The sequence below is a fragment of the Pelodiscus sinensis genome, chromosome 4 (assembly GCF_052426305.1).
Source record: "Pelodiscus sinensis isolate ZL-2025 chromosome 4, ASM5242630v1, whole genome shotgun sequence".
Taxonomy (NCBI): Eukaryota; Metazoa; Chordata; order Testudines; family Trionychidae; genus Pelodiscus; species Pelodiscus sinensis.
In genome coordinates this window covers 3,297,422-3,324,211 of record NC_143055.1, presented here as the reverse complement: position 1 = coordinate 3,324,211, position 26,790 = coordinate 3,297,422, and the positions used below count along the sequence as shown (strand labels likewise).

General features: G+C 59.6%; 1 protein-coding gene across 14 annotated transcripts in view; it reads right to left on the bottom strand.

Moving 5' to 3' along the window:
- Nucleotides 1-26,790, bottom strand: part of DYSF (dysferlin) — a 269,126-nt gene that overhangs the window by 173,486 nt on the left and 68,850 nt on the right. For 9 of the 14 annotated variants that reach the window (XM_075931052.2, XM_075931053.2, XM_075931051.2 and 6 more), the window contains exons 13-22: nucleotides 25,382-25,485; nucleotides 17,418-17,486; nucleotides 17,289-17,332; nucleotides 14,415-14,497; nucleotides 11,882-11,923; nucleotides 10,672-10,787; nucleotides 9,896-10,009; nucleotides 9,057-9,234; nucleotides 7,304-7,428; nucleotides 2,518-2,624 (exon numbers count right to left, since the gene is read on the bottom strand). In XM_075931052.2, coding sequence (XP_075787167.2) covers nucleotides 2,518-2,624; nucleotides 7,304-7,428; nucleotides 9,057-9,234; nucleotides 9,896-10,009; nucleotides 10,672-10,787; nucleotides 11,882-11,923; nucleotides 14,415-14,497; nucleotides 17,289-17,332; nucleotides 17,418-17,486; nucleotides 25,382-25,485 — 982 coding nt within the window. The remainder of the gene's footprint in view (nucleotides 1-2,517; nucleotides 2,625-7,303; nucleotides 7,429-9,056; nucleotides 9,235-9,895; nucleotides 10,010-10,671; nucleotides 10,788-11,881; nucleotides 11,924-14,414; nucleotides 14,498-17,288; nucleotides 17,333-17,417; nucleotides 17,487-25,381; nucleotides 25,486-26,790) is intronic. The other 5 variants (XM_089777728.1, XM_075931054.2, XM_089777731.1 and 2 more) reach the window with 1 other exon arrangement.

Genomic DNA, 26,790 nt, shown 5'->3' with positions numbered 1-26,790 from the left:
GCCTGCAACTCCCTAAAGAGGGGTTCCAAAGAGGCTGGAGAGAGGCTGTTCTCAGTGGGGGCAGATGGCAGAACGAGGCTCAAGTTGCAGTGGGGGAGGTCTAGGTTGGACATTAGGAAAAACAATTTCCCTTAGAGAGCGGGGAAGCGCTGGGCTGGGTTCCCTAGGGAGGGGGTGGAATCTCCATCCCTAGAGGTGTTTAAGTCCTGGCTGGACAAAGCCCTGGCTGGGATGATTGAGTTGAGGTTGGCTCTGTTTTGAGCAGGGGGCTGGATTGGATGACTCCTGAGGTCTCTTCCCATTCTAGGTTACCGGTTCAAATCCCACACAGGGAGGGTGGTAGAGTGAGTCAGTGTCATAACGGGGTAAGCCCTGTGGAGAGTGAGCTAAAGGGGTCTGGGCATTTCCCCGTGAATCACAGACTCCTAGGGCCAGCAGAGACCTCAGGAGTCACTGAGTCCAGCCCCCAAAGCAGGACCAACCCCAACTCAATCTGCTGCAACTGGACCCATTTGTCTCAACAAAGGCAGAGGCCCAATTCCCCTTTTCTCCCTAGAGATGGTGCCTCTAGGTTGAGGACTGAGCTAGGCAAGCGGGGCAGGGCTGGAGCGGGGGCACGGCCCATTCCAGAGCTGTACATTGGCGCCTTTCTCCAGGTACAGTCTGACTAGTCTATACCCCTGGCTATTTTAAACCGGGGACGCTTTGGGAGAACTCGTCACTGCCACCTTCCTCAGCCTTGGCCACGGGAGGGTAACAATTCCTCGTGGCAAAGGCCTCTCAACCCACCCTGCTCAACAACTAAAAACATGCCGAGGACTGGCGTTGGGTGGTTGGGAACAAGGAGGGGAGGTGAACTGATAACGCCTGGGAACTCCAAATTCAGACCTCACAGCCCCAAGACACAGGACAAACCTGCTCCAAGAGGGTCAGATCCTCTTGGAAAATAAAACTCCACAAATGCTTGTATCACTTGGGGTTCCCTCCCTTCCATGGGGAGATTAACACCCCAATTTTCAGCTCTGTTTTAGGCCCTAATTTTCAGCTCTGATGTTACTTATAGTTCAGTGACATCTCCAAGTCTGACTGAGGGCCCAGTGCCATTGTGCTAGGTACTTTACAAACACAGAGATGGTTCCTGAGCCAAAGAGCTTATGGTCTAAAGAGACCGGACTGCGAATGGGTGAAAGACGCAGAGCGACATGCCCAAGGTCTCACAACAAGTCAGTGGCGGACCTGGGGGATCACACACCCATTTTTGTTTGGCATCAGGAATGAAACAGCCTGCAGGTGCCAGAGAACCAGAAACACCCCATGCAATCACATGCTGTGATACTCTCCCTGGGCTGCATGAGCTATGCAGAGGGACAATAAGGGCTTGGAGGAATCTGTTCTTTTTTTTTTTACTCACAAACAAAAACCTCTTTCTTGTGACCAGCGCCTTTGAGACCAGGTGATTCCACTAAACTCCCGCTGGTAATATTAGGACTTTGTCCTTGAAAAAGTAGAGCGAGACTTATGATTTTCAACAGTTGGAAACGACCGTTAGACTTCTCAATCCCTATCAAGTGGCCCCATTTTCAAACATATGAAGCGCCAGCATCCGCCACCAGAGGCCATGAGCACTGCTGGGTGCTTAGCTCTTATTTAGGTGCCTAAAGACAGAGGAAGAAGGCAAACTTTGGACCCTTCTTTGTGAAAATCTTGTCCTACCTGTATTGATGGCACAGCCGAATGCTCAGTTTGGTGTCTCCAAAAACAGGGTGGAGTTAAGTGGGTAGAAACTAAATGTGCTCTCTCCTGGCAGGATTTTGTGAAAGACAGATTACTTTTTTAATCCCAGCTCTAGTTAACCAGTGGAACTCCTTGCTGTGGGATGTTGTTGAGGTCAAGAACTTGGGAAGAGTCAAAGAGGGGTCGGATGTTTATACGGATAACAAGAACGTCCACGGTTATAATATACAATGCTTAAAAAAAGAGCATGAGAAGGGTGATAAACCTTTTCCAGGGCTTAAACATGTCTCCTGTTATTTGGGATCAGAGAGAGACCTTCACAGGGGCAGATTTTCCCATGTCTGCCTAATGACAGGGTCCTTACCCATTCCTCTGAAGCCCCTAACGTTGGCCCCAGTAGAAGCAAGGATACTGGGCTAGAAAAGAAATTACTGCTTCATAAAAGTCCATTGCTACCACATCAGTATCTACAAATGTACATTCTAGGCAGCTCTTTTTTTCCTAGCCCTCGGTTCCAGCTGGGAACACGTTGACTGCAATGGCTCCAGCCGCAATACAATGAGGCTTATTCAGGTATGCTGGGCTGCAGCCCTTGCACAGAGAGTGGAAATTTACGAGCTGCTGTAAATGTCACCTTTTCAACTCCGTGCCTTGGCTCTCCCACCTTTGAAGTAAACATTAGCCAATGGCCGGGGGTTTTCAGCACCAGGCCCCTTCCAGCAGCCACAAAGGCTCTTGTAACACGCGCCTGCCAGGGCGCACAGTTGAAGTTGGCAGAAATACCTGCAGTCCGCGATGATGTCATCAATCAATTGGGCAGCCAACGCATCCAAGTCGCGTGAGGAGCACTTGGCCTTGAGCGCAAGGTGGACCAGCTCCAAGCCTGCTTCCTACACAACACACAGAGCAGAGGACTCACGGATGGATCAGGGCACCCCCCGCCTTCCCCTGACCCGCCCCGGCAGACCAGTCCCAGGCAAAAGGGCAATGTTTTTCGAAGGACCAGCATATCCCAAGGGACTCCCATCCTCTGGCCAATGGGGGGGCCCTCAATTCTCATAGCCTCTTGTGTGCTCTTGTGAGTCTGTGGCACTTCCCTCTAGTTTCTGGTCCCCACCGACATGACAGCCTACTACTGCTACCAGGGAATGGAGCAACTCTTTTAAACTGCGCTTTTAGTGTTGACGCATCAGGTTCCATTCCAGCTGGAGACCCCAGTCAGGGCAGACAGCGTGAAAGAGAGAAACATTGAATCATAGAACCCTAGAACTTGAAGGACCTTGAGAGGGCATCGAGTCCAGTCCCTTGTCCTCACAGCAGGACCAAGCACCTTCTAGACCATCCCTGACAGGTGTCTGTCCAACCTGCTCTTAAAGACCTACAGGGATGGAGCTTCCACCACCCCCCTAGGCAATTTATTCCAGTGTTTAACCACCCTGACAGGCAGGAAGTTTTTCCTAATGTCCAACCTAAACCTCCCTTGCTGCAATTTAAGCCCATTGCTTCTTGTCCTATCATCAGAGGCCAAGGAGAACAATTTTTCTCTCTCCACTTTGTAACACCCTTTTAGGTATAGAATACTAGAACTGGAACGGACCTCGAGGGGTCGTCGAGTCCAGTCCCCTGCCCTCGTGGCAGGACCAAATACTGTCTAGACCATCCCTGATAGACATTTATCTAACCTGCTCTTCAATATCTCCAGAGATGGGGATTCCACAACCTCCTTGAGCAATTTATTCCAGTGTTTGACCACCCTGACACTTAGGAACTTTTTCCTAATGTCCAACCTAAGCCTCCCTTGCTGCAGTTTAAGCCCCTTGCTTCTTGTTCTATCCTCAGAGGCCAAGATGAAAAATTTTTCTCCCTCCTCCTTATGACACCCTTTTAGATACCTGGAAACGACTATCATGTCCCCTCTCAGTCTTCTCTTTTCTAAATTAAACAAACTCAGTTCTTTCAGTCTTCCTTCATAGCTCATGTTTTCTAGACCTTTCATCATTCATGTTGCTCTTCTCTGGACCTTCTCCAGTCTCTCCACATCTTTCCTGACATGTGGTGCCCAGAACGGGACACAAGACTCCAACTGAGGCCTAATCATTGCTCAGGGCCCGTCCCCGCACGAGAACGCTACCACTTTCCACACAAGGCTCTATAGCGCTCAGCTCTATCGCCGAGGCAAATACTCCAATTCACAGACGCCCTGACAAGAGCCGCAGCTGCCCTCTCCGACATCATCGGAGTTACGGGGGGATGGACCGATTTATATAGCGGTGAGGGAGCCACTGAACCCAACTGTGAACCCTGTGTATAATGGAAACCCAGCACCCCTCATACACCTCTAATCCCTGCCCCTATGTCAGAGCAGCCCCACTCCCCCAGTCCTCCAAACCTACCCCCTGGACCTCAGGGCCCCCAACCTTCCTCAACACCAGGCAGGACTGCCCCGAAAACATGGCAAACCCAGCCTCCACACACCCCAGGGGCAGGCCTCGGGGGAGACCACCTCCCGCCCTGTTCAGCAGCGGGTGGCATGGCCCGAGGATAGCCACGGCAGAGGCAGGCGGGTGGGGGTTCTGTGTGCCCGCATGCCCCACTGCCCTGTAGGGGGCCGGCATTCAATGCCAACCTGAGCCTCGGAGTGATCATGGGGGGTAACCAGACTTAGCCCCCGCTGCCCAGGGAAAGCCCTGGAGACCAGCAGATGCAAGACACTGAAGGGTTATTCCACCTAGGGCCTAGCTCTCTGTTCCTCCCAGTGATGGGGCTGGATGTCCGCCAGAGGAGGAAAAGAAAGCTGGTTTGGAGTCATGATGTGCTTCTAGAACTGAGTGCCAGTGCGGAATCCAGAACGAGAATGGCCTGTCCCCCAAGTGGGTTCACGTGTCCCCAGATGGCTAAAATCTTGCAGGTTTCCCTTCCGTCCCCCGCCACTCCCAACCCCTAACTGCACCTGAGCTTCAAACCCAAACCCCTCAATTGGACCTAATCCAGAGGAGGGCCACTGAGTCACTGTCTGAGTGCAACTTCCTGTGGGGGGAGGGAGCGCGACACTGAGGCAGTTTAACACCGTGTAAAGCCAGGAAGTAAAGGGTACGCTCAGCTCACGGGGACTTAGAGAGGTTGAACATAACTATGATAAGGGGAGGGATATGACAGGGATCTATAAAATCCTGACAGGTGGGGAGAAAGTGAATTTTAAAAAAAGCTATTTATTTGTTCCCATCATATAAGAACAAGGGGTCACCCAATGAAATGAATAGGCAGTGGGTTTAAAACAAACCAAAGGAAGTTTTTCTTCATGCAGCGCACAGTCAACCTGTGGAACTCCTTGCCAGAGGATGTTGTGAAGGCCAGGACTTCAAGGGTACGTCTACACTACAGCGCTAGTTCGAACTAACTTAGTTCGAATTAGTTAATTCGAACTAAGCTAGTTCGAACTAACGCATCTAGAACTAAAAACTAGTTCGAACTAGCGTTTTGCTAGTTCGAACTAGTAAGTCCACATTGAGTGGACTCTGAACAGGGCTTAATGATGGCCGGAAGCAGTGCCGGCAGGGCATAAAAGGAGGACTTAGAGCATGGAGATACTGTCTCAGGCTAGCCGAGGGCTGCGCTTAAAGGGTCCCGACCCCCACCCCGGACACACAGTTCTAAGGGGTGCCCCGCTTGCAAAGAAGTCCTGGCTTGGAGTGCCCTGAGTGCCCACACTGGGCACATCACACCACTCGGCCATCAGCCCGGCTGCACTTGCCGCAGGCTGCCATCTGGGGAGAGGGAGTAATTGGGGGGCTGCAGGAGAGCTTCCACCCCCAGAAGCCCGCAGAGCCAGCCCAGTCCTCCCCATCGGGGGCTCGTACCCCATTCCTCCCTCACCTCCTTCCACTTGCCCTTCCCTAGCCCCCCTTCTTATTGATGTACAAAATAAAGATAACGTTTCTTCCAACATTGACTCTGTCTTTATTGAAAAAAACTGGGGGAGACTGGGAAAAGGAGGTGGGAGAGGGGAAGAGAAAGGCTGGGAGAGGGGAGGGCAACTAACATGATCAGGGGTTGGGAACAGGTCCCAGATGAAGAGAGGCTACAGAGACTGGGACTGTTCAGCTTAGAAAAGAGGAGACGGAGGGGGGACAGGATAGAGGTCTCTAAAAGCAGGGGTTGGGTGGAGAGGGTGCATTCAGAAAAGTTCTTCCTGAGTTCCCATCAAGAAGGACTAGAGGACACCAAAGGAAAGGAATGGGTAGCAGGCTTGAAACTAGTAAGAGAAAGTTGTTCTTGACAAAGCAAATAGTTAACCTGTGGAACTCCTTGCTGCAGGAGGCTGTGAAGGCTACAACTAGAACAGAGTTTAAAGGGAAGTGAGATCAAGTCATGGAGGTTGGGTCCATGGAGTCCTATTAGCCAGAGGGTAGGAGTGGTGTCCCTGCCCAAAGTTTGTGGAAGGCTGGAGAGGGATGGCACGAGACAAATGGCTTGGTCATTGTCTTCGGTCCATCCCCTCCAGGGTCCCTAGGGTTGGCCGCTGTTGGCAGACAGGCTACTGGGCTAGATGGACCTTTGGTCTGACCCAGGACGGCCATTGTAAGCTCAGGGCTCAGTGTCGGGGGTCTCAGTGGACCCCCTTGATTTTCATGCACACCTGGTCCTGGGTGGCCAGGCTGGCAGCTCTCCTGCCCTAGACGGCCACTTTCCTGTGCCTAGTGCGGAGATCGTGGACGAGGTCCACGATGTCCGCACTAGCCCAGGAAGGTGCCCGCCTCTTGCGGTCCAGGGCAAGCTCCCGGGAGCCGCCAGCCTGGTCCCGGCAAGAGGGGGTGGGCTGGGGGGCATCGGGTGGGTGGCTCTGTGCCGTGCCAGGTGCAGGGTCTGCTAGCTGGGTGCTGGCAGGCTTGCACCTGGCACGGGCACCGTAGCCAGCCCGTGCCCCTTTAAGGGGTCCGGGGCTGGGAGGGGGGCATAGAGTTTCCCTGGTGTTGGCCAGAGTGGCCACCAGGGAAACCTGGGGAGGGCTAGCCTCCCACTAGTTCGAACTAAAGGGCTACACAGCCCTTAGTTCGAACTAGCTAGTTCGAACTAGGCGTTAGTCCTCGTAAAATGAGGTTTACCTAGTTCGAACTAAGCGCTCCGCTAGTTCGATTCAAATTCGAACTAGCGGAGCGCTAGTGTAGCGCATAGGAAAGTTAGTTCGAACTAACGTCCGTTAGTTCGAACTAACTTTCTAGTGTAGACATACCCCAACAGGGTTCAAAAAAGAGCTAGATACATTCATGGGGGTTAGGTCCATCCATGGCTATTAGCCAGGAAAGGCAGGAATAGTGACCCTGGCCTCTGTTTGTCAGAGGCTGGAGAGGGATGGCAGGAGACAAATCGCTTGATCATTGTCTTCGGTCCACCCTCACTGGGGCACCTGGTGCTGGCCACTGTCGGCAGACAGGCTACTGGGCTAGCTGGACCTTTGGTCTGACCCAGTACGGCCGTTCTTAAGTTGTTCACTAACACAGCACAGATCCCTCCGGAGCGTGGGCAGCCGTCCTACGCCCCCGCCGAGCCGCACAAGCAGCGCCGCACTCACCAGCCGGTCGGCCGTGCGCTGGAGAGCGTTCTGCGCATCCGTCCGGTGGCTGGTCTCCTCCCAGTAGGACGACAGCACCACCACGGGCTTCACGTTGCCCCAGGGGAGGTAGTAATACTGGCAACCTGCGGGGACAGAGCACACCGGGAGCTGGCTCTGCGAGCAGCAGGCCATGGGCTCCCAGCTGGCCCATCGACGGGGAAAGGGGCTGCCTGCGGCCCTGGGCGCTTGGACCTGCAGGAAACAGGCATTCGGCCTGGCACCCTCCGCTTGGGGGGCCTTGGCGTGACATGAGCTGCCTGGGCAACTCGCACGGTTGTCACAAACCCCCAGCGATGTAGGTGCTACGACGCGGTGGCTAGCTGAGACCCCCTCCCCGCCCAGGACAGAAAAAGGGTCTGCTCCAAAAGTGCCAGCCCCTTGAGCGACAGGGGAATCGCCACTGGAAGTCCTTATTGGGCCTAGGACTCATACTTGAACCGCTCTGATTTGCTGCGGAGGAGGGCAGCAGCGCAGACACTAGCATTGCATTGCGAGCTTAGGAAGAGTTTGCACACACGTGACACCGTGTATCCCCCTGCCCCCGCCCCCGCCCCCCCACCTATCCTGTATGCACAGAAATCCCTGCACCCACCACAGCAATGCAGCCACTGCTGGGGTGCAACATGGCAGCTAAGTACGCTGCGTCACCACGCGATGGGTTTGGCGGGGGAGCGAAGGGGAATGCCACATCCAACTAATGCAACAGGAGGAAAAATAGAAACCTAGAATCCCAGAACTAGAAGGGACCTCGAGTGGTCGAGTCCAGTCCCCTGACCCTACGGCAGGACCAAGCACCATCTAGACCATCCCCAACAGGTATTTGTCCAACCTGCTCTTCCATATCTCCACAGAGAGAGATTCCACAACCTCCCTAGGCAATTCATTCCAGGGTTTAACCCCCCTGACAGGCAGGAAGTTTTTCCTACTGTCCAACCTAAACCTCCCTCACTGCAGTTTAAGCCCATTGCTTCTTGTCCTGTCCTCAGAGGCCAAGGAGAACAATTTTCTCCCTCCTCCTTGTGACACCCTTTTAGATACCTGAAAACTGCTCTCATGTCCCCTCTGTCTTCTCTTTTCTAAATTAAACAAACCCAATTCTTCCAGTCGTCCCTCATGGCTCATGTTTTCTAAACCTTGAATCATTTGTGTTGCTCTTCTCAGGACCCTCTCCAATTTCTCCACATCTTTCCTGAAGTGTGGTGCCCAGAACAGGACACAAGACTCCAACGGAGGCCTACTCAGAGCAGAGCGGAAGAACGACGTCTCGTGTCTTGCTCACCACACTCCTGTGAATGCCTCCCAGAATCACCTTTGCTTTTTTTTTTTTTGCAACAGCATCACAGTGCAAACTCCCATTTAGCTTATGGTCCACTCTGACCCCTAGATCCCTTTCTGCCGGACTCCTTCCTAGACAGTCGCTTCCCATTCTGTGTGCGCGACACGGATTGTTCCCTCCTAAGTGGAGCACTTTGCATGTGTCCTTATTAAGCTTCATCCTATTGACGTCAGACCTCATGACGCCGGACAGAGGCCTGCATGGCGCGGGAGGCCAGGAAACCTGCCAGGACTCGGGGGGTTCCCTCTGCCCATCGGATAAGGGGTGTTGTCTCTGGGCTGCGGTGATCGCCTGGTCCCCGGGGGCTGGACGGGCTATGAGGAGCCGTCTCCGTGCCACGCCGTCCGTCCCCCCCGCCCCCGGCCCGGGCCTCACCGTCAAACACGGCCCGGCTGTACTGCGTGGTGGAGGCCAGCGGCAGGCAGGTGTTGTCGAACTTGTTGCCGTAGTTGCCGATGCTGACTTCGAACTGGACGGCGGCGTCGACGTCCTGCAGCATGGTGGCGGAGTAGAAGGCGGCGAAGAGGCAGTACTTCCGCCGCCGCAGGTGCTTCTGCACGAGACAGAGCCGGCCCGGTGGGCGGAGCCTCTCCCAGCCAATCCCTCGCCCCCGCCCGCGTACACGGCCCTGCCGGTTCCCAAGAGGACGTGACGGGGGGCAGGGCGGAGCAGCCGCAGGCAAGCATGCAGGAAAGCCGTCCCCTCTCCCCAGACAAAGGGGGAGATGGCGGGGGGGGAGGGATGGGGGCTTGGACTCCACCCCAAGGACACGGCCAAGGAGAGCCACCCAACAAAGCTCCTGATGGACGCGAAACGCTCTCCTGCACGCGGCTGCTCTACATCCTAGTGCAGCAGGGCAGCTCGCCTCAGCCTGGAGGTGTGGGGCTGAATCCTGACAGCCGGACTAGCCCCACCTGAGAGGAAGCGGGGACAGCAGCTGACTCTGGAGACAAGCCGCCAGGAGCAAGATGACTCCAGTGGGGCTCGGAGGCAGCACGGGGGAAGTGCAAGAAGCAGGAGAAAACTCTCCACGAGGGGGTGGTCACGAGGCAGCAGACGACCACACTTGTCTGCCCAGAGTCGGAGAAGGGGGCGAGTCTGCCGCCGCTGCTGGCCAAGAGCGAGAGCCGTCGGGCGCCCGCTGTGGTTCTAGAGGTTGTAGGTTCAAGCCCCAGCCCGGTGATTCCAAACCCGCAGGATGTGGGGCCCCATACCTCCAGCCGGAGAAGGTCATCAGGAGGGATGTCCTCCAATTTCTGCTCAACGTGTTCGACCAGCTTCGTCTCCAGCTCCATCAGCAACCGGCCCCGAAAGGCCACGCCCTCGCCCTGAGGGGAGACGGTGATGTTACCAAGATGGCTGCCTGCCACATACTCTCCCCCCAGAGTCCCCCATGAACTCTGCTACTGGCTTAGTTAGTTGAAGAGGAACAGGATAGGGACACATGTAGGCAGCTCCTTCACGGATGCAAAGCTGACTGTGTTACGGGCCCCTCCTGCCCCTCGGCTTACCCTCAAGAGGGACAAGAATTCCCTGGGGGTGCACTAGGACCTGTTTAGATCTGGGAGGAGAGCGGCTTTTTCCATTCAGCGGCCATTTTGAACAATCCAAAGAGGTTCCATGTGGATCAAACTGACTGAAATTTGGGGGAATTGCTGGGGAACTGAGAAAGTCCATTTGGGGCCCGTTCCAGAGGGGGAATCAGAGGTGGGTTTCCCGCCTCCGTGGTCAGCGTCCGAGCACTCAGCTTAGGGCTGAGGGAACGAGACAAGCTGGCCTCAGCAGCATCTCCTCCTGTGGGTGGTGGAACCAATTTGCACCAAGCTCATGAATAGTTTGTATTGTCCAAAATGGCGGCTCTTGGCAAACAAGCTGTTCTCCAAAAAACATCCCCCAAGTCTGCCCCTCGTCATGACTGACAAAAGTTCAGGGTAACGAGCGTCTTTCTTTTCGCAAAGAACTTTTGTGAACCGAACCCCCACGACTTCACCTTTCCCAGGTTGAGCTCCTCGTAGGGATCTGGAAAGCCGGTAAATTCCCTCGGGCTGCCGTAAAGGTTCACGTAACAGGGCCCGAACGTCGGCAGGAATCCTAGCCCGTCATCCACTAGGAGACCACAGGGAGCAATCAGTTACGGAACCGCAGTGACCACGCGTCTCGTGCATGCATAAAAAGAAACGTGGCACAGAGCAAGTGATGGCAGGTCCCTCCTGCTGCCAAGTTCGGGTGCTAAGAGCAGGAACGTGGATCCATTGTGGACTAGAGTCTGTTATCTTAGATTCATAGAACACGAGAACTGGAAGAGACCTCAAGAGGGCATCAAGTCCAGTTCCCTGCCCTCATTTCAGGACCAAGAACCGACTAGCCCATCCCTGACAGGTGTCTGTCCAACCTGCTCTTCAATATCCCCAGTGACGGAGATTCCACAACCCCCCAGGCAATTTATTCCAGTGTTTAACCACCCTGACAGGCAGGAAGTTTTTCCTAATGTCCAACCTAAACCTCCCTTGCTGCAGTTTAAGCCCATTGCTTCTTGTCCTATCCTCAGAAGCCAGGAAGAACAATTTTTCTCCTTCCTCCTTGTACCACCCTTTTAGGTAACTTGCTGCCCTCATGTCCCCTTTCCGTGTTCTCTTCTTCAAACTAAACAAACCCAATTTTTTCAATTTTCCTTCAATGGGTCGTGTTTTCGAGGCCTTTAACCATTTTTGGTGCTCTTCCCTGGGCGCTCTCGCCAATCTGTCCCCATCTTGCCTGACGTGGGGTACCCAGAACTGGACACAATACAAAAGTTGAGGCCTAGCGGGCGCGGAGTAGAGCAACAGAATTAATTCCCGGGTCTTGCTCACCGCACTCCCGCTAATACATCCCAAAGTGAGGTTTGCTTTTGCACACACAGCTCCGCACGACTGTTGGTATGTTAAGGGCTTTCCAGTCGGCGCTCTGCGGAAGGATCGGCAGTATCCTGTCCTTGGCATGATGGAGACACCATACCACAGCCCATCCCACCTCTCAGGATCCGGGGGGTACAAACGAGGCCGGAAGGAGTCTGGGGCCATATCCCAGGCCTCGCGCCCCGTGTTTCTGACACAGAGGCTTTGTTGATCCTGGTTCTGTCCAGTTTCCCGGCCTGAGCGAACCCGGCTAAGCCATCCCAGTGACCGTAGCGCGATTACAACCAGCAGGCTAGAGGGACGTACTGGCTGGAGCTGTCAGGGGCTTCGGGAGAACGGGAAACTCATCTGAGGCACAAAGAAATGGAGAGACGGTTAGGATGGGACCAGCGGAGGAGGGGTGGCGGGCGCGTGAGGTGAGACCAAAGCATGACAGGAAATGCAAGCTGCAGCTGCGGCAACGGGGCCTGGGGCACCCCGCGAGGCCCTGGAGTGGACCGGGGAGATTTCTTAATCACGTCAGCTGGCCAAACCCCTCCCGGATCCCAGCAGAGGCCCAAACCTACCTCCCCGCGCCATGTCCCACAATGCATTGCACCCGCTCTAGCTGCGGCATGGGCCCTCTCTGATGATGGCGAGACCCAACCCCTGCACCCCAAAGCAGAGTGGTCGGGACAGCCAGGGACTTCCGTTCTGCTCCTCTGTAAACGCCACCTCCTCTCTGGTTCTGGGGGGCGCTGCCCGGGGTGGGGGGGCATGGGGCCTCCGACAGGCAGGACCGGCACGTCGGGGGCTGGAGAACTGGCTGGGCTGGGGGTGCTGGTGATGAGGGGGACATGGAAGAGGGGGAAGAGGCTGAGGCCAGGCTGGGGTGCAGGAGGCACCCTCTGTGGTGACTGTAGGCCAGAGAAACCCGCCAGGTCTCCGTGTCTGGCAGCCTTTGCGCACGCCACAGCCAACCCCCCGGCGCTCACTGTCACAGGGGACACTGCATGGGTTGTATCTGGGGGGCCAGACACCCAGGGGCATCTGGGAGCGTGGGGCAGCTCACCCCTTGAGAAGCGGGGGTGCAGTGGGGATCCCCTGGGTGCTCGGGAGATGTGGGTGTAGATCCTTCTGCTGCCCCCCATGACCCAGCGGAGAAGTGCCGGGCCCCTGTGTATCCACGGAGCTGCTTAGGCCCCGCCGAGCCATTGCTCGGCCCTACGCCCCTCCCGGCCGCCCGCCTCAGCTCCCCGTGTGCTCTGCAACGCCGCCCGCGGGGCCTGCCTTACGGGAACTGCTTCCAAGCCCCCCAGCACGGCCCTCTTCCCCGGCGCCTGCTCCCCCTCTCGCGGGACCTGCCCCACCCAGGCTGGCCCAGGCCTCGCGCTTCCTCCCAGGAAAGGGAGGCCCCTGGCGGCGGGCGCCTGGCTTTCCAGTCCGAGCTTGGCTCTGCAGGCGTCGGCGGGGCAATCTGGGTGGCCCCTCACTGCGTCCCGGCCTTTCCTGAAGGGTTTTAGGCCCAGGCATTCATGTCATGGGAGGGGACCATGTTTCAAGCCGGCATGCACGGCCTCTGCCCTTGGAAGTTCTGCTGTCTGTGTGTGTTAGGGGGCAAAAACTACCCACAATCCTCTGAGCCCATGCACCCGCAGCAGAGCCAGCTGCCCCGAATGTCCCCGAGCGCCCCAATGGGAACATGGCTGTACGGGCCGGCCCAGGCCACTGGCGCACGACGGGCCCAGGAAACGTGCTACGGCGTGGACAGGCCAAGCCAGGCTCACTGCCGCTGTGTCAGTGCCGGGCGCCTGCTCCCGAGGGGCGCGTTGGGGACCTCGGATGGACACACCCCTAGCAAGCCAAGCGCCTAGGACCGAGCAGCAAAGGGGGTTAGCGGCAGGAGCCATTCAGCCACCAAAGGAGTTAGGGGAGTGCAGGCTACAGTCCCTACCACAGCATCCAGCCACTGGCCTTCACAACATCCCCTGGCGAGGAGTTCCACAGGTTGACTGTGGGTTGTGTGACGAAAAACTTCCTTTTGTTTGTTTTCAACCTGCTACCGATTAATTTCATTTGGTGAAATTAATACAAGCAGGATTTTGCCCTGGGCATCCTAATGCCAGCTGACAAGTGCCTCTTCCAGAGGTGCCCATGGGGCAGGACCAGATGTCTCCCCACCTTTGCACCCCACACTGTGCGCAGGCAGGATCAGGGTCCCATTGTGTGCCTGGGAGCTCAGGCCCCTGATTTCTAGTGTCCCTCCTGGGGCCGGGCAACCCCACCCGACACGGGCCGTAGCCACAACCTGCCCAGAGCTTCAGCACAAAAGACATTCACAACAGGGGTGCAGCACCCCAACCCGGGCCACATCCTGCCCCAGCTTGCTTTGACGCAGCCCATGAGGCTCAGGACTCCCCCTCCCCTGCAGCGACATAACCCAGCCACGTGGGGGGCGCTGGGGCCCCATACTTCTAGGGGCCCCACAAAATCTACTGGCCTCGGGCCCCCAAAGAGTTCATCTGGGCTGCGGGTAAGCCCTGAGCCTCGGGGCTGGGGAGCGTTTCTCACTTGCGTGTGGGCCCCGATGGAGTTTTCCCGGGCTCAGTGGGCCCCGCCCCACAAAAGTTTCCTCTTCGCCCCTGACTTAGAGTCACAAACTTCTGTCACAACCCAGTCTCATCCGAGTCAGGCGTGATCCCCCCACGCTGGCCCGACAGAGGGGGGCACCTGCCCCCGGGTTTCCTAGAGAGGGTCTTGGCCACTGTTTCTCCTTCGCCCAAGCCAAGGCCAGCCACGAGCCAAGAGCGTGCGTCCCCCGTCGTGCTCCGGGCAGGCTCCTGGCCCGCGCCCCCCTTACCTTCCAGCTCGCCCCCCGGGGCGGAGATCTGCGACATGCACAGGTGGGCCGTGCCCACGACGTCGTTGTGAGTCAGCCGGTCCCTGTAACACAAGCCTGGGTTGAATGGCAGCAGCGTCCGGCAGATCGCGCTTGGCAATTTCACGCCTGCCCCTGGGACTCGCTGGGAACGGGAACCCTCCAAACAAGCCCAATGAGGACAGGTCAGGATAAATGGACCAGCTCACGCTGGTGTAAATCCGCAGTGCTCCAGTGGAGACAGGGGCCAGATCCCCACTGGGGTAAATCCGCAGTGCTCCAGTGGAGACAGGGGCCAGATCCCCACTGGGGTAAATCCGCAGTGCTCCAGTGGAGACAGGGGCCAGATCCCCACTGGGGTAAATCCGCAGTGCTCCAGTGGAGACAGGGGCCAGATCCCCACTGGTGTAAATCCGCAGTGCTCCAGCGGAGTCAGGGGCCAGATCCCCACTGGGGTAAATCCGCAGTGCTCCAGTGGAGTCAGGGGCCAGATCCCCACTGGGGTAAATCCGCAGTGCTCCAGTGGAGACAGGGGCCAGATCCCCACTGGGGTAAATCCGCAGTGCTCCAGTGGAGTCAGGGGCCAGATCCCCACTGGGGTAAATCCGCAGTGCTCCAGTGGAGACAGGGGCCAGATCCCCACTGGGGTAAATCCGCAGTGCTCCAGTGGAGTCAGGGGCCAGATCCCCACTGGGGTAAATCCGCAGTGCTCCAGTGGAGACAGGGGCCAGATCCCCACTGGGGTAAATCCGCAGTGCTCCAGTGGAGTCAGGGGCCAGATCCCCACCGGGGTAAATCCGCAGTGCTCCAGTGGAGTCAGGGGCCAGATCCCCACTGGGGTAAATCCGCAGTGCTCCAGTGGAGTCAGGGGCCAGATCCCCACTGGGGTAAATCCACAGTGCTCCAGTGGAGACAGGGGCCAGATCCCCACCGGGGTAAATCCGCAGTGCTCCAGTGGAGACAGGGGCCAGATCCCCACCGGGGTAAATCCGCAGTGCTCCAGCGGAGTCAGGGGCCAGATCCCCACTGGGGTAAATCCGCAGTGCTCCAGCGGAGTCAGGGGCCAGATCCCCACTGGGGTAAATCCGCAGTGCTCCAGTGGAGACAGGGGCCAGATCCCCACTGGGGTAAATCCGCAGTGCTCCAGTGGAGTCAGGGGCCAGATCCCCACCGGGGTAAATCCGCAGTGCTCCAGTGGAGACAGGGGCCAGATCCCCACCGGTGTAAATCCGCAGTGCTCCAGTGGAGTCAGGGGCCAGATCCCCACTGGGGTAAATCCGCAGTGCTCCAGTGGAGTCAGGGGCCAGATCCCCACTGGTGTAAATCCGCAGTGCTCCAGTGGAGCCAGCGGGCCAGATCCCCACTGGGGTAAATCCGCAGTGCTCCAGTGGAGACAGGGGCCAGATCCCCACCGGGGTAAATCCGCAGTGCTCCAGTGGAGTCAGGGGCCAGATCCCCACCGGGGTAAATCCGCAGTGCTCCAGTGGAGACAGGGGCCAGATCCCCACCGGGGTAAATCCGCAGTGCTCCAGTGGAGTCAGGGGCCAGATCCCCACCGGGGTAAATCCGCAGTGCTCCAGTGGAGACAGGGGCCAGATCCCCACCGGGGTAAATCCGCAGTGCTCCAGTGGAGTCAGGGGCCAGATCCCCACTGGTGTAAATCCGCAGTGCTCCAGTGGAGCCAGCAGGCCAGATCTCTAGCAGAAATCCGTGGAGCCTGGGGCAATGCGCAGGGGGCGGGGCACAAGGGGTCACATACTGTGGGTGGGAGGGGCCGGCCAGACGCTGGTGGGAGACTATCAGGGGACCCACAGCGGTTGTCCAGCCCCCCACCACTGACCAGCAGCAATGGAGGAAGTGGAGCAAGGCGGAAGCAGCTTTCTGCCCCCCCGCACGCCGCTCCGAGGGGAGGGGGCAGGACTGCCAGGAAGTGCAGCGACGTGGCCAGGGGAGCAAAGCGAGCTGGGGGGGGTGTCTCTGCTTGCGCTGCTGCTGCCGGTGAGTACCGGGAGGAGAGGCAGACCACCGCTGCTGGTGCCAGACCCTTGACCCCACTAGTACTCTAGGCCACCTCGGTTGGGGGATACAGGTGGGGCAGGGGCGGAGCAAGGGAAGGAAAGGGGCGGGGCAGAGGCGGGGCCTGAGTCAGAGAGGGGTCATCCTGCCCCCTCCTCAGGCTGGGGGGTCCTCCCCTCACCAGCCACCTCAGAATGGAGCTGTGCTGATTTTCACCAGCTGAAGATCTGTCCCGTACCCTTTGGCTCACGCAGGGGAAACTGAGGCACCGAAGGATGTGGAGTGACTTGCTCACTCCTGTGCAGAGCGCACAATGGAAGCCAGGAGTCCCGACTCCCCGTCCACTGTTCTAACCACATAGGGTCCGAGCCCAAACATCCACCCTACAACTATACAGACCCGCCGCTGTAGCCCCCGCCAGCCACGAGTGCCTCACTGCAGGGCAGACCTGCCAATAGCCGGCCCCCGCCTGTGCCCCCTCACCTTGCGACCACAGCGCGTCTTCTTGGCTGATCACAAAGGTGAGAAATAATTTCCTGTGTCTGGGGCCCGTTGGCTGCAGCTAACGGAAGTGAGAGAGCTCCGGGCCCGGTGTAACCCACCCCACCCTGGCATCAGCTTTCCGGGAGAGCCCGCCGGCCCTGGTGTGATGGAGACGCTGTTTCTGGGAACGCTTAGGGAGCTGCCTGCGTCTCGGATCTGGGGGCACGAGCGCAGACAATGGAGACCATGTTCCCACCATGCAGACAGGGCCCATCTCCTCTGAGACCCGGGTCCTGCTGCCACCTCCCCACGGTCTCTGTGCCTGAGTGTCTCCTTGTGGCTCCAATCCCCACTCACCAATCCAGGACCCGGATCCTCATTTTCTCACACATGGAAGGAAACTAGGGAAACAGGGACAGAGAGGGACCAGTCAGCGCCAACGGCTCAGGCACGAGGGACCGAGGGCAGGGACCGGCCCTTGCTCACCATGGCCGGCACGGTGATGCTCTGGTTCCACTGTGGGTTGGCGTTCTTCTCCAGGATCTTCGAGCAGATCTGGCGAGAGAAGGACCAATGAAAGGTGGTGGCAGGGCAGGCTTGGCTCATCCCGCCTCTACACGCAAGGACACAACCCAGGTGCCCTTCTTTGTCTCTGATCCTGGTCCCAGGTGGCACACAAGTCTCAAGAAACCTTCCGTAAGAACATCAGAACGGCCAGACCAACGGTCCATCTCGCCCAGTGCCCTGTCTGCCAACAGTGGTCAACGCCAGGTGCCCCAGAGGGAGCGAACACAACAGGGAATCATCCCTCCCGTCGCCCATTAGCCTCTGACAAACAAAAGCTGGGGATACCATCCCTACCCATCCTGGCTAACAGCCACTGATGGATCTACCCTCCATGAATCCATCTAGCTCTTTTTTGAACCCTGTTCAAGTCCTGGCCTTCACGCCATCCAGGGAGGAACAACACTGGAAACCGCAATCCCAGCTCGACACACACAAGGCTGGGGTCTAAATGAGTTGTCATCCCTCGGGGACGAGAGACAGGAGCCGTTGTGGCCAGCTCTCTGAAACCATCTGCTCGCTGTGCTGAGGTCGACGCACCGGCTAACCGTCTTAGGAAGGGATAGACGATGAAAGTGTAACGCCGCTGTGTAAATCCAGGGGGCGCCCACACCCTGAATGCGGCCCGCAGGCCTGGGTGCCCCACTGCCGGAGAGAGAGAGAAGAGATTTGGAAGGAATCAGAGAAGGGCGACAAAAACTCTCCGGCGTAAGAAACAGCTTCCACGTGAGGAGAGATTGCTCAGCTTGGAGAAGAGAGGAGATGGCCGAGGTCTGTAAAACCGTGAGCGATACGGACCAAGGGAATGTGAAAGTGTTATTCACCCCGTGACATAACGTAAGGACAGAGACAGGCAAATATGGCCCGTGGGCCGGATCCGACATGCCAAGCCCCCAGATCTAGCCAGGGTGGGGAAGGAGCAGTTTTGTGCACTGCTCCTACCCCCATCACAGTCTTTCAGCTCCCATTGGCTGCTTTCTGGCCAATGGGAGTTGCCTGGGCCGTGTTCGCAGGGCAGGCTGCACACAAAGCACACCACCGCCCCCTGGGGGTTCAGAGCAGCACATGGCCTCCGCAGCTGGCTGCTCCGAGCCTGCCCGAGGGACCTGCTGGCTGGAGCCGCCTAGATAAGGGCTGCCCAGCCAGAGTCTGCCTCGCACCTCAGCCCCTCCATCCCTCCAACCCTCTCCTGCACCCCTGCCCCACATAACCCAAACCCCCTGAACCCTGTTCCTGTGCCTAGTCCTCTTCCCAGACCCTGCACCCCACTCTCCTGTCCCAGATCACAACCCTTTTCAGACCCTACACCCCCTCCTATACCTCTCCTCCGGGTCAGAATCTTCTCCTGCACCCATAGCCCCCTCCCAGACCCCTCACTCCTTCCTGCACCCCAATCCCCTCCCCCAAACTCCCTTCTGCACCCAACCCCTCTCCCAGACCCCGCACTCCCTCCTACACCCCAATCCCCTCCCCCAAACTCCCTTCTGCACCCAACCCCTCTCCCAGACCCCGCACTCCCTCCTACACCCCAATCCCCTCCCCCAAACTCCCTTCTGCACCCAACCCCCCTCCCAGATCCCGCACCCCCTCCTGCACCCCAATCCCCTCCCCCAAACTCCCTTCTGCACCCAACCTCCATCCCAGACCCCACACCCCCATCCCCTCCCCCAAACTCCCTTCTGCACCCAACCCCCCTCCCAGATCCCGCACCCCCTCCTGCACCCCAATTACTTCCCCCAAACTCCCTTCTGCACCCAGCCTCCATCCCAGACCCTGCACCCCCTCCTGCACCCCAATCCCTTCCCCCAAACTCCCTTCTGCACCCAACCTCCGTCCCAGACCCTGCACCCCATTACTAGGACGGAAGAATGCGGCCCTTGACCTTTCACCATTTAGAGGGAACTTTGGCCCAGACCAAGTTAAAGTCGGCTGAGTCCAGTTCAGGTGACTCAGGATGAGGCCTACGGTCCACCCGCACCCCCCTCCTCTGACAAAATGGAACCCTCCACCCCATGGGCAACGCAGGAAACCCCATTCTTGGGTGCGGCCTGGGACTATGGAATGAACTGTACCAAGTTACTACGGGGGGGGGGGGGCGCACAGGAGAACCTATTCACAATGGACTCTGCCACATATGAATAGATTCTTTTGTAGACCCTTCCCCCGCCTTCCCAAACTCTCCGCCCCATCCCCATTCGTGATCCCGTAACATCCCCATCATGACTACGCCCTGCTGCCTACCTGGAAACGTAAGGTCGGGAAAGCGTTTAATGTCTCACAATGGAATTTATCAGCTGGAAGCTACGAGAGGAGAGGTCGGATCCGGGGACATGCCCTCAAGGACCACGGACCACAGTGTAGGACCTGCGAATATTTACCAGACAACGAAACGACAAGCATCCATCCAGGCAAGCCGCTTCCAAAGCGGTCGCCGGGCCCTGAGCTAGGAAATTCTCTCCCCGTCATTCCTTCCCTCCCCCATCCCAGGAGCCGAATGGGCAGTGTCATTTGTAATACCACAGCACCGCCAAGAGCCCGGAGCAGACACGACTCGGCGGCAGCAAAGGACACAGGAATCCACATGTTCTCCAGCGAGACGTGTCCCGGGACTAATCGACTGCTACTCAGAACTTGGCTTTGCCCCCGTCTCCTATTCCGCACAACGGCTGCCTTTGTTCGAAGGGCGCCAAGACAGGCTGTGGATCCCGGAGGGAGGGAGGGAGGGAGCTGTATTTATTTTGCCACTTTCCTTTGCAGGTTTTTTTTTTCCATTGTCATTTTGTTACATGGATGAAGGGGCCGGGGCCGGGCACAGATGGGTGTGAAACTGTCCCTCTCCCCAGGCATTCCCCACGTGCCCTTCCCCGTCCTAGTTCAGCACAAAGGGGGCGCCTCAAAGGCTGAGGAGATGAGCCTTCCCCAAAGCGTGAGGATGGTTAGAACACGGAATCCGGCTGGGGGGTTGGTGAAGCTGAGGGAGGCCGGCCCCTCGCCTCACCGACAGCCCCGCCCCCTCTGCTGAAGCTCCGCCCCCCACGGGGAGGAGAGAAGAAGGGGTAGCATGTTGAGTACACCCCCGCTTCCCTGGAGCGCCAGGGAGAAGAGAGGCGAGGGGGAAGGGAGCGTGCGTGCGGCACGGCTCCCCCACCTCCCCAGAGCGCCAGAGAGGAGAAAAGAGGCGAGGGGGGAGGTGCATGCGTGCGGCAAGGCTCCCCCACCTCCCCAGAGCGCCAGAGAGAAGAGAGGCGAGGGGGGAGGGTGCGTGCGGCAAGGCTCCCCCACCTCCCCAGAGCGCCAGAGAGGAGAAGAGAGGCGAGGGGGGAGGTGCATGCGCGCGGCACGGCTCCCCCACCTCCCCAGAGCGCCAGGGAGGAGAAGAGAGGTGAGGGGGAGGGTGCGTGCATGCGGCAAGGCTCCCCCACCTCCCCAGAGCGCCAGGGAGGAGACGAGAGGCGAGGGGGGAGGGTGCGTGCGTGCGGCACGGCTCCCCCACCTCCCCAGAGCGCCAGGGAGGAGAAGAGAGGCGAGGGGGGAGGGTGCGTGCATGCGGCACGGCTCCCCCACCTCCCCAGAGCGCCAGAGAGGAGAAGAGAGGCGAGGGGGAGGGTGCGTGCATGCGGCAAGGCTCCCCCACCTCCCCAGAGCGCCAGGGAGGAGAAGAGAGGCGAGGGGGGAGGTGCGTGCGTGCGGCAAAGCTCCCCCACCTCCACAGAGCGCCAGGGAGGAGAAGAGAGGCGAGGGGGGAGGTGCGTGCGTGCGGCACGACTCCCCCCACCTCCCCAGAGCGCCAGGGAGGAGAAGAGAGGTGAGGGGGAGGGTGCGTGCGTGCGGCACGGCTCCCCCACCTCCCCAGAGCGCCAGAGAGGAGAAGAGAGGTGAGGGGGAGGTGCGTGCGTGCGGCACGGCTCCCCCACCTCCACAGAGCGCCAGAGAGGAGAAGAGAGGCGAGGGGGGAGGATGCGTGCGAGCGGCACGGCTCCCCCACCTCCCCAGAGCGCCAGAGAGGAGAAGAGAGGCGAGGGGGAGGGTGCGTGCATGCGGCAAGGCTCCCCCACCTCCCCAGAGCGCCAGAGAGGAGAAGAGAGGCGAGGGGGGAGGTGCATGCGTGCGGCAAGGCTCCCCCACCTCCCCAGAGCGCCAGAGAGAAGAGAGGCGAGGGGGAGGGTGCGTGCGGCAAGGCTCCCCCACCTCCCCAGAGCGCCAGAGAGAAGAGAGGCGAGGGGGGAGGTGCATGCGCGCGGCACGGCTCCCCCACCTCCCCAGAGCGCCAGGGAGGAGAAGAGAGGTGAGGGGGGAGGTGCATGCGCGCGGCAAGGCTCCCCCACCTCCCCAGAGCGCCAGAGAGGAGAAGAGAGGCGAGGGGGGAGGTGCATGCGCGCGGCACGGCTCCCCCACCTCCCCAGAGCGCCAGGGAGGAGAAGAGAGGCGAGGGGGGAGGGTGCGTGCCCGCGGCACGGCTCCCCCACCTCCCCAGAGCGCCAGAGAGGAGAAGAGAGGCGAGGGGGAGGGTGCGTGCATGCGGCAAGGCTCCCCCACCTCCCCAGAGCGCCAGGGAGGAGAAGAGAGGCGAGGGGGGAGGGTGCGTGCATGCGGCAAGGCTCCCCCACCTCCCCAGAGCGCCAGGGAGGAGAAGAGAGGCGAGGGGGGAGGTGCGTGCGTGCGGCACGACTCCCCCCACCTCCCCAGAGCGCCAGGGAGGAGAAGAGAGGCGAGGAGGAGGGTGCGTGCATGCGGCAAGGCTCCCCCACCTCCCCAGAGCACCAGAGAGGAGAAGAGAGGCGAGCGGGGAGGATGCGTGCGAGCGGCACGGCTCCCCCACCTCCCCAGAGCGCCAGAGAGGAGAAGAGAGGCGAGGGGGGAGGTGCGTGCGCGCGGCACGACTCCCCCCACCTCCCCAGAGCGCCAGGGAGGAGAAGAGAGGCGAGGGGGGAGGTGCGTGCGTGCGGCACGACTCCCCCCACCTCCCCAGAGCGCCAGGGAGGAGAAGAGAGGCGAGGGGGGAGGTGCATGCGTGCGGCACGACTCCCCCACCTCCCCAGAGCGCCAGGGAGGAGAAGAGAGGCGAGGGGGAGGTGCGTGCGTGCGGCACGGCTCCCCCACCTCCCCAGAGCACCAGGGAGGAGAAGAGAGGCGAGGGGGGAGGTGCATGCGTGCGGCAAGGCTCCCCCACCTCCCCAGAGCGCCAGAGAGAAGAGAGGCGAGGGGGAGGGTGCGTGCGGCAAGGCTCCCCCACCTCCCCAGAGCGCCAGAGAGAAGAGAGGCGAGGGGGGAGGTGCATGCGCGCGGCACGGCTCCCCCACCTCCCCAGAGCGCCAGGGAGGAGAAGAGAGGTGAGGGGGGAGGTGCATGCGCGCGGCAAGGCTCCCCCACCTCCCCAGAGCGCCAGAGAGGAGAAGAGAGGCGAGGGGGGAGGTGCATGCGCGCGGCACGGCTCCCCCACCTCCCCAGAGCGCCAGGGAGGAGAAGAGAGGCGAGGGGGGAGGGTGCGTGCCCGCGGCACGGCTCCCCCACCTCCCCAGAGCGCCAGAGAGGAGAAGAGAGGCGAGGGGGAGGGTGCGTGCATGCGGCAAGGCTCCCCCACCTCCCCAGAGCGCCAGGGAGGAGAAGAGAGGCGAGGGGGGAGGGTGCGTGCATGCGGCAAGGCTCCCCCACCTCCCCAGAGCGCCAGGGAGGAGAAGAGAGGCGAGGGGGGAGGTGCGTGCGTGCGGCACGACTCCCCCCACCTCCCCAGAGCGCCAGGGAGGAGAAGAGAGGCGAGGAGGAGGGTGCGTGCATGCGGCACGGCTCCCCCACCTCCCCAGAGCGCCAGAGAGGAGAAGAGAGGCGAGGGGGGAGGTGCGTGCGAGCGGCACGGCTCCCCCACCTCCCCAGAGCGCCAGAGAGGAGAAGAGAGGCGAGGGGGGAGGTGCGTGCGCGCGGCACGACTCCCCCCACCTCCCCAGAGCGCCAGGGAGGAGAAGAGAGGCGAGGGGGGAGGTGCGTGCGTGCGGCACGACTCCCCCCACCTCCCCAGAGCGCCAGGGAGGAGAAGAGAGGCGAGGGGGGAGGTGCATGCGTGCGGCACGACTCCCCCACCTCCCCAGAGCGCCAGGGAGGAGAAGAGAGGCGAGGGGGAGGTGCGTGCGTGCGGCAAGGTTCCCCCACCTCCCCAGAGCGCCAGAGAGGAGAAGAGAGGCGAGGGGGAGGTGCGTGAGTGTGGCACGGCTCCCCCACCTCCCCAGAGCGCCAGAGAGGAGAAGAGAGGCGAGGGGGGAGGTGCATGCATGCGGCACGGCTCCCCCACCTCCCCAGAGCGCCAGGGAGGAGAAGAGAGGCGAGGGGGGAGGGTGCGTGCATGCGGCAAGGCTCCCCCACCTCCCCAGAGCGCCAGGGAGGAGAAGAGAGGCGAGGGGGGAGGATGCGTGCGAGCGGCACGGCTCCCCCACCTCCCCAGAGCGCCAGAGAGGAGAAGAGAGGCGAGGGGGGAGGTGCGTGCGCGCGGCACGACTCCCCCCACCTCCCCAGAGCGCCAGGGAGGAGAAGAGAGGCGAGGGGGGAGGTGCGTGCGTGCGGCATGGCTCCCCCACCTCCCCAGAGCGCCAGGGAGGAGAAGAGAGGCGAGGGGGGGGGAGCGTGCGTGCGGCATGGCTCCCCCACCTCCCCAGAGCGCCAGGGAGGAGAAGAGAGGCGAGGGGGGAGGTGCGTGCGTGCGGCACGGCTCCCCCACCTCCCCAGAGCGCCAGGGAGGAGAAGAGAGGCGAGGGGGGAGGTGCGTGCGTGCGGCACGACTCCCCCACCTCCCCAGAGCGCCAGGGAGGAGAAGAGAGGCGAGGGGGGAGGTGCGTGCGTGCGGCACGACTCCCCCACCTCCCCAGAGCGCCAGGGAGGAGAAGAGAGGCGAGGGGGGAGGTGCGTGCGTGCGGCACGACTCCCCCCACCTCCCCAGAGTGCCAGGGAGGAGAAGAGAGGCGAGGGGGGAGGTGCGTGCGTGCGGCAAGGCTCCCCCACCTCCCCAGAGTGCCAGGGAGGAGAAGAGAGGCGAGGGGGGAGGTGCGTGCGTGCGGCACGGCTCCCCCACCTCCCCAGAGCGCCAGGGAGGAGAAGAGAGGTGGGGGGGGGGGGAGGGTGCGTGCGTGCGGCAAGGCTCCCCCACCTCCCCAGAGCGCCAGGGAGGAGAAGAGAGGCGGGGGGGGAGGTGCGTGCGTGCGGCACGGCTCCCCCACCTCCCCAGAGTGCCAGGGAGGAGAAGAGAGGCGAGGGGGGGGGAGCGTGCGTGCGGCATGGCTCCCCCACCTCCCCAGAGCCCCAGAGAGGGAGGAGGCTGCATGGTTCCAGGAGCTCAGGGCGGGCATTCGGGGGCAGCAGCGCTCCGTCCCCAGCACGCCTACAACAGGCGCTCGGGGGTGGAGTGGGGGTGGGGCTGTGCCTGGTGGTTTGGGAAGGCACGGCCTTGGCTACCGGACGCCCTTGGGCAAAGGTGTTCTAGGGGCCAGGCCAGGTGGAGGAGGCTCCCGGAAACGAACCACCAGAGCGACGGACCTTCCCCATCTCGGGTTCTGCGAGTAGAGGGGAGCAACGCCCCTGCAGCCCAGCAGGTCAGTCTGCTGCCGACCTCGCCCTCTTTGCTTTTCTCCAAAGCAACAGAGGTACCAGAGATGCCCCAAGACCATCCCCCTCCCCCGCCCCCTTTGCTTACTTCCTTTACTTTCATCGACCAGAAAACAGGGTCTCTTTCAAGCATGGCCTCCCCTCTCCCGCATTCCCCTGCGCCCGTGGCGCCCTCGGGGGAACCTAGCTCAAACCCAAACGCTGCCCGGGCAATGGGTTTGCTAAGGCAGCAGGCGTCCAGAAGACAGAGGCCGGTTCCTGCCCAGGTAGAGGGGAGCCCGTCTGTTCCCGCCGCTCACCGTTCTGCCGGCAAAGCTGACTTCCACAAATGGATCCACCAGGTTCTTCTTGTTGCTCTCCAAGCCAAAGATCTGCTTGACGTTGTCCAGGACGGCATCGTCCACTGCAAAGGAGAAGAGGCCTCACCAATCAGCGAGGAGGAGTAGGGGACCTGTCAGCGGCCACCCCAGAATGACCCGGCTGCCAGTCTGCGCCGTTCCAGCTCTCTGGCCTCATCCAGCCTTCGGTTTCCCAATGAGCCCTCTAGCTCAGCGTTTCTTAAAGGCAGTTGGAGGTGTGCCGTGGGGAGAACAGAATTCAAAATGGCTACCCTTAAAGCAGGCATGTCCAAAGTCCGGCCCGCGGGACAATCGCGGCCCGTGTTCCGGTTTAATACGGCCCCACAGGTAATTTGGCAATATCTATCTTTTATGGCCCCCAATGAATCCATATGTATTGAGATGAATACATTGTAAAATCTCAGTTAATGTCAGTTGGTCTAAATCAGTTATAAATATATTTGGACACAACATGTATACTTGGTGTTATGTTCCTGTTCATATTTTTTTAACTTAAAAGTTGACAGACAACCTTTATTACCAATAATATGTAATGTACTTTACAATGTTCCTGACACATATTTCAGCTTCCTGGATTTTTTTTTCATCTGGCCTTCAGATATGAAAGGCAGAGTGATTTAACACCTGTTTAGATTTGTCATCCATGTGACAAAATGAAAAGTATGCCGTTTGCAATAAACTTTGCATAAAATAGTTAAGTTGCATTTAATTTTAATGGTTCAAAGAATGTCAGGCAAAATGGCCGGCCCTCACCCATGTTCACTTCATCCAATCTGGCCCTCTTTGAAAAAAGTTTGGACACCCCTGCCTTAAAGGGACAAGCCTTTTTTTTTTTTTGTCTCAACTTTTCTCTGGGGGGCTTTTTTATTTTCCCCCCTCAACAAAAATCTTTGGTGTCCTCCATAAAAAAGAAAAAATGTTTGGTGTTCTTCGGTCTTATAAAGTTTAAGAAACACTGCTCTAGGTAGCACCACTTACGCGACAGGCACATCTGTGAGCACTGTCCCCCGAGACCGCTATGAGGTTTTCCATCCCTTCCAAGGCATGGAGTGCCAGTCCCTAGCGGGAGCAGCAGCAGACGCCTCCCGAGCCCTTTAACCCACCCCCAGGTCTCGTCCCTGTAACAATCCCGGAATGACTTTTCCGGTGTGGACGCCGAATTCTGCTGAGTGACCCCCACGGGAACGTCAAAGCGCAGCTCCCCCGCGGGTGTAAATCAGCATAACTCCGCGGGCGCCGGTGGTGCTGTTCCCATTTGCACCTCGTTTTCCATGGACTCATGCCTGCCGGGGCGCTGGCCCGAGGCGGTAACGGTTCCAGCGTGGGAGTGACAGGCACAGAACGGAGGG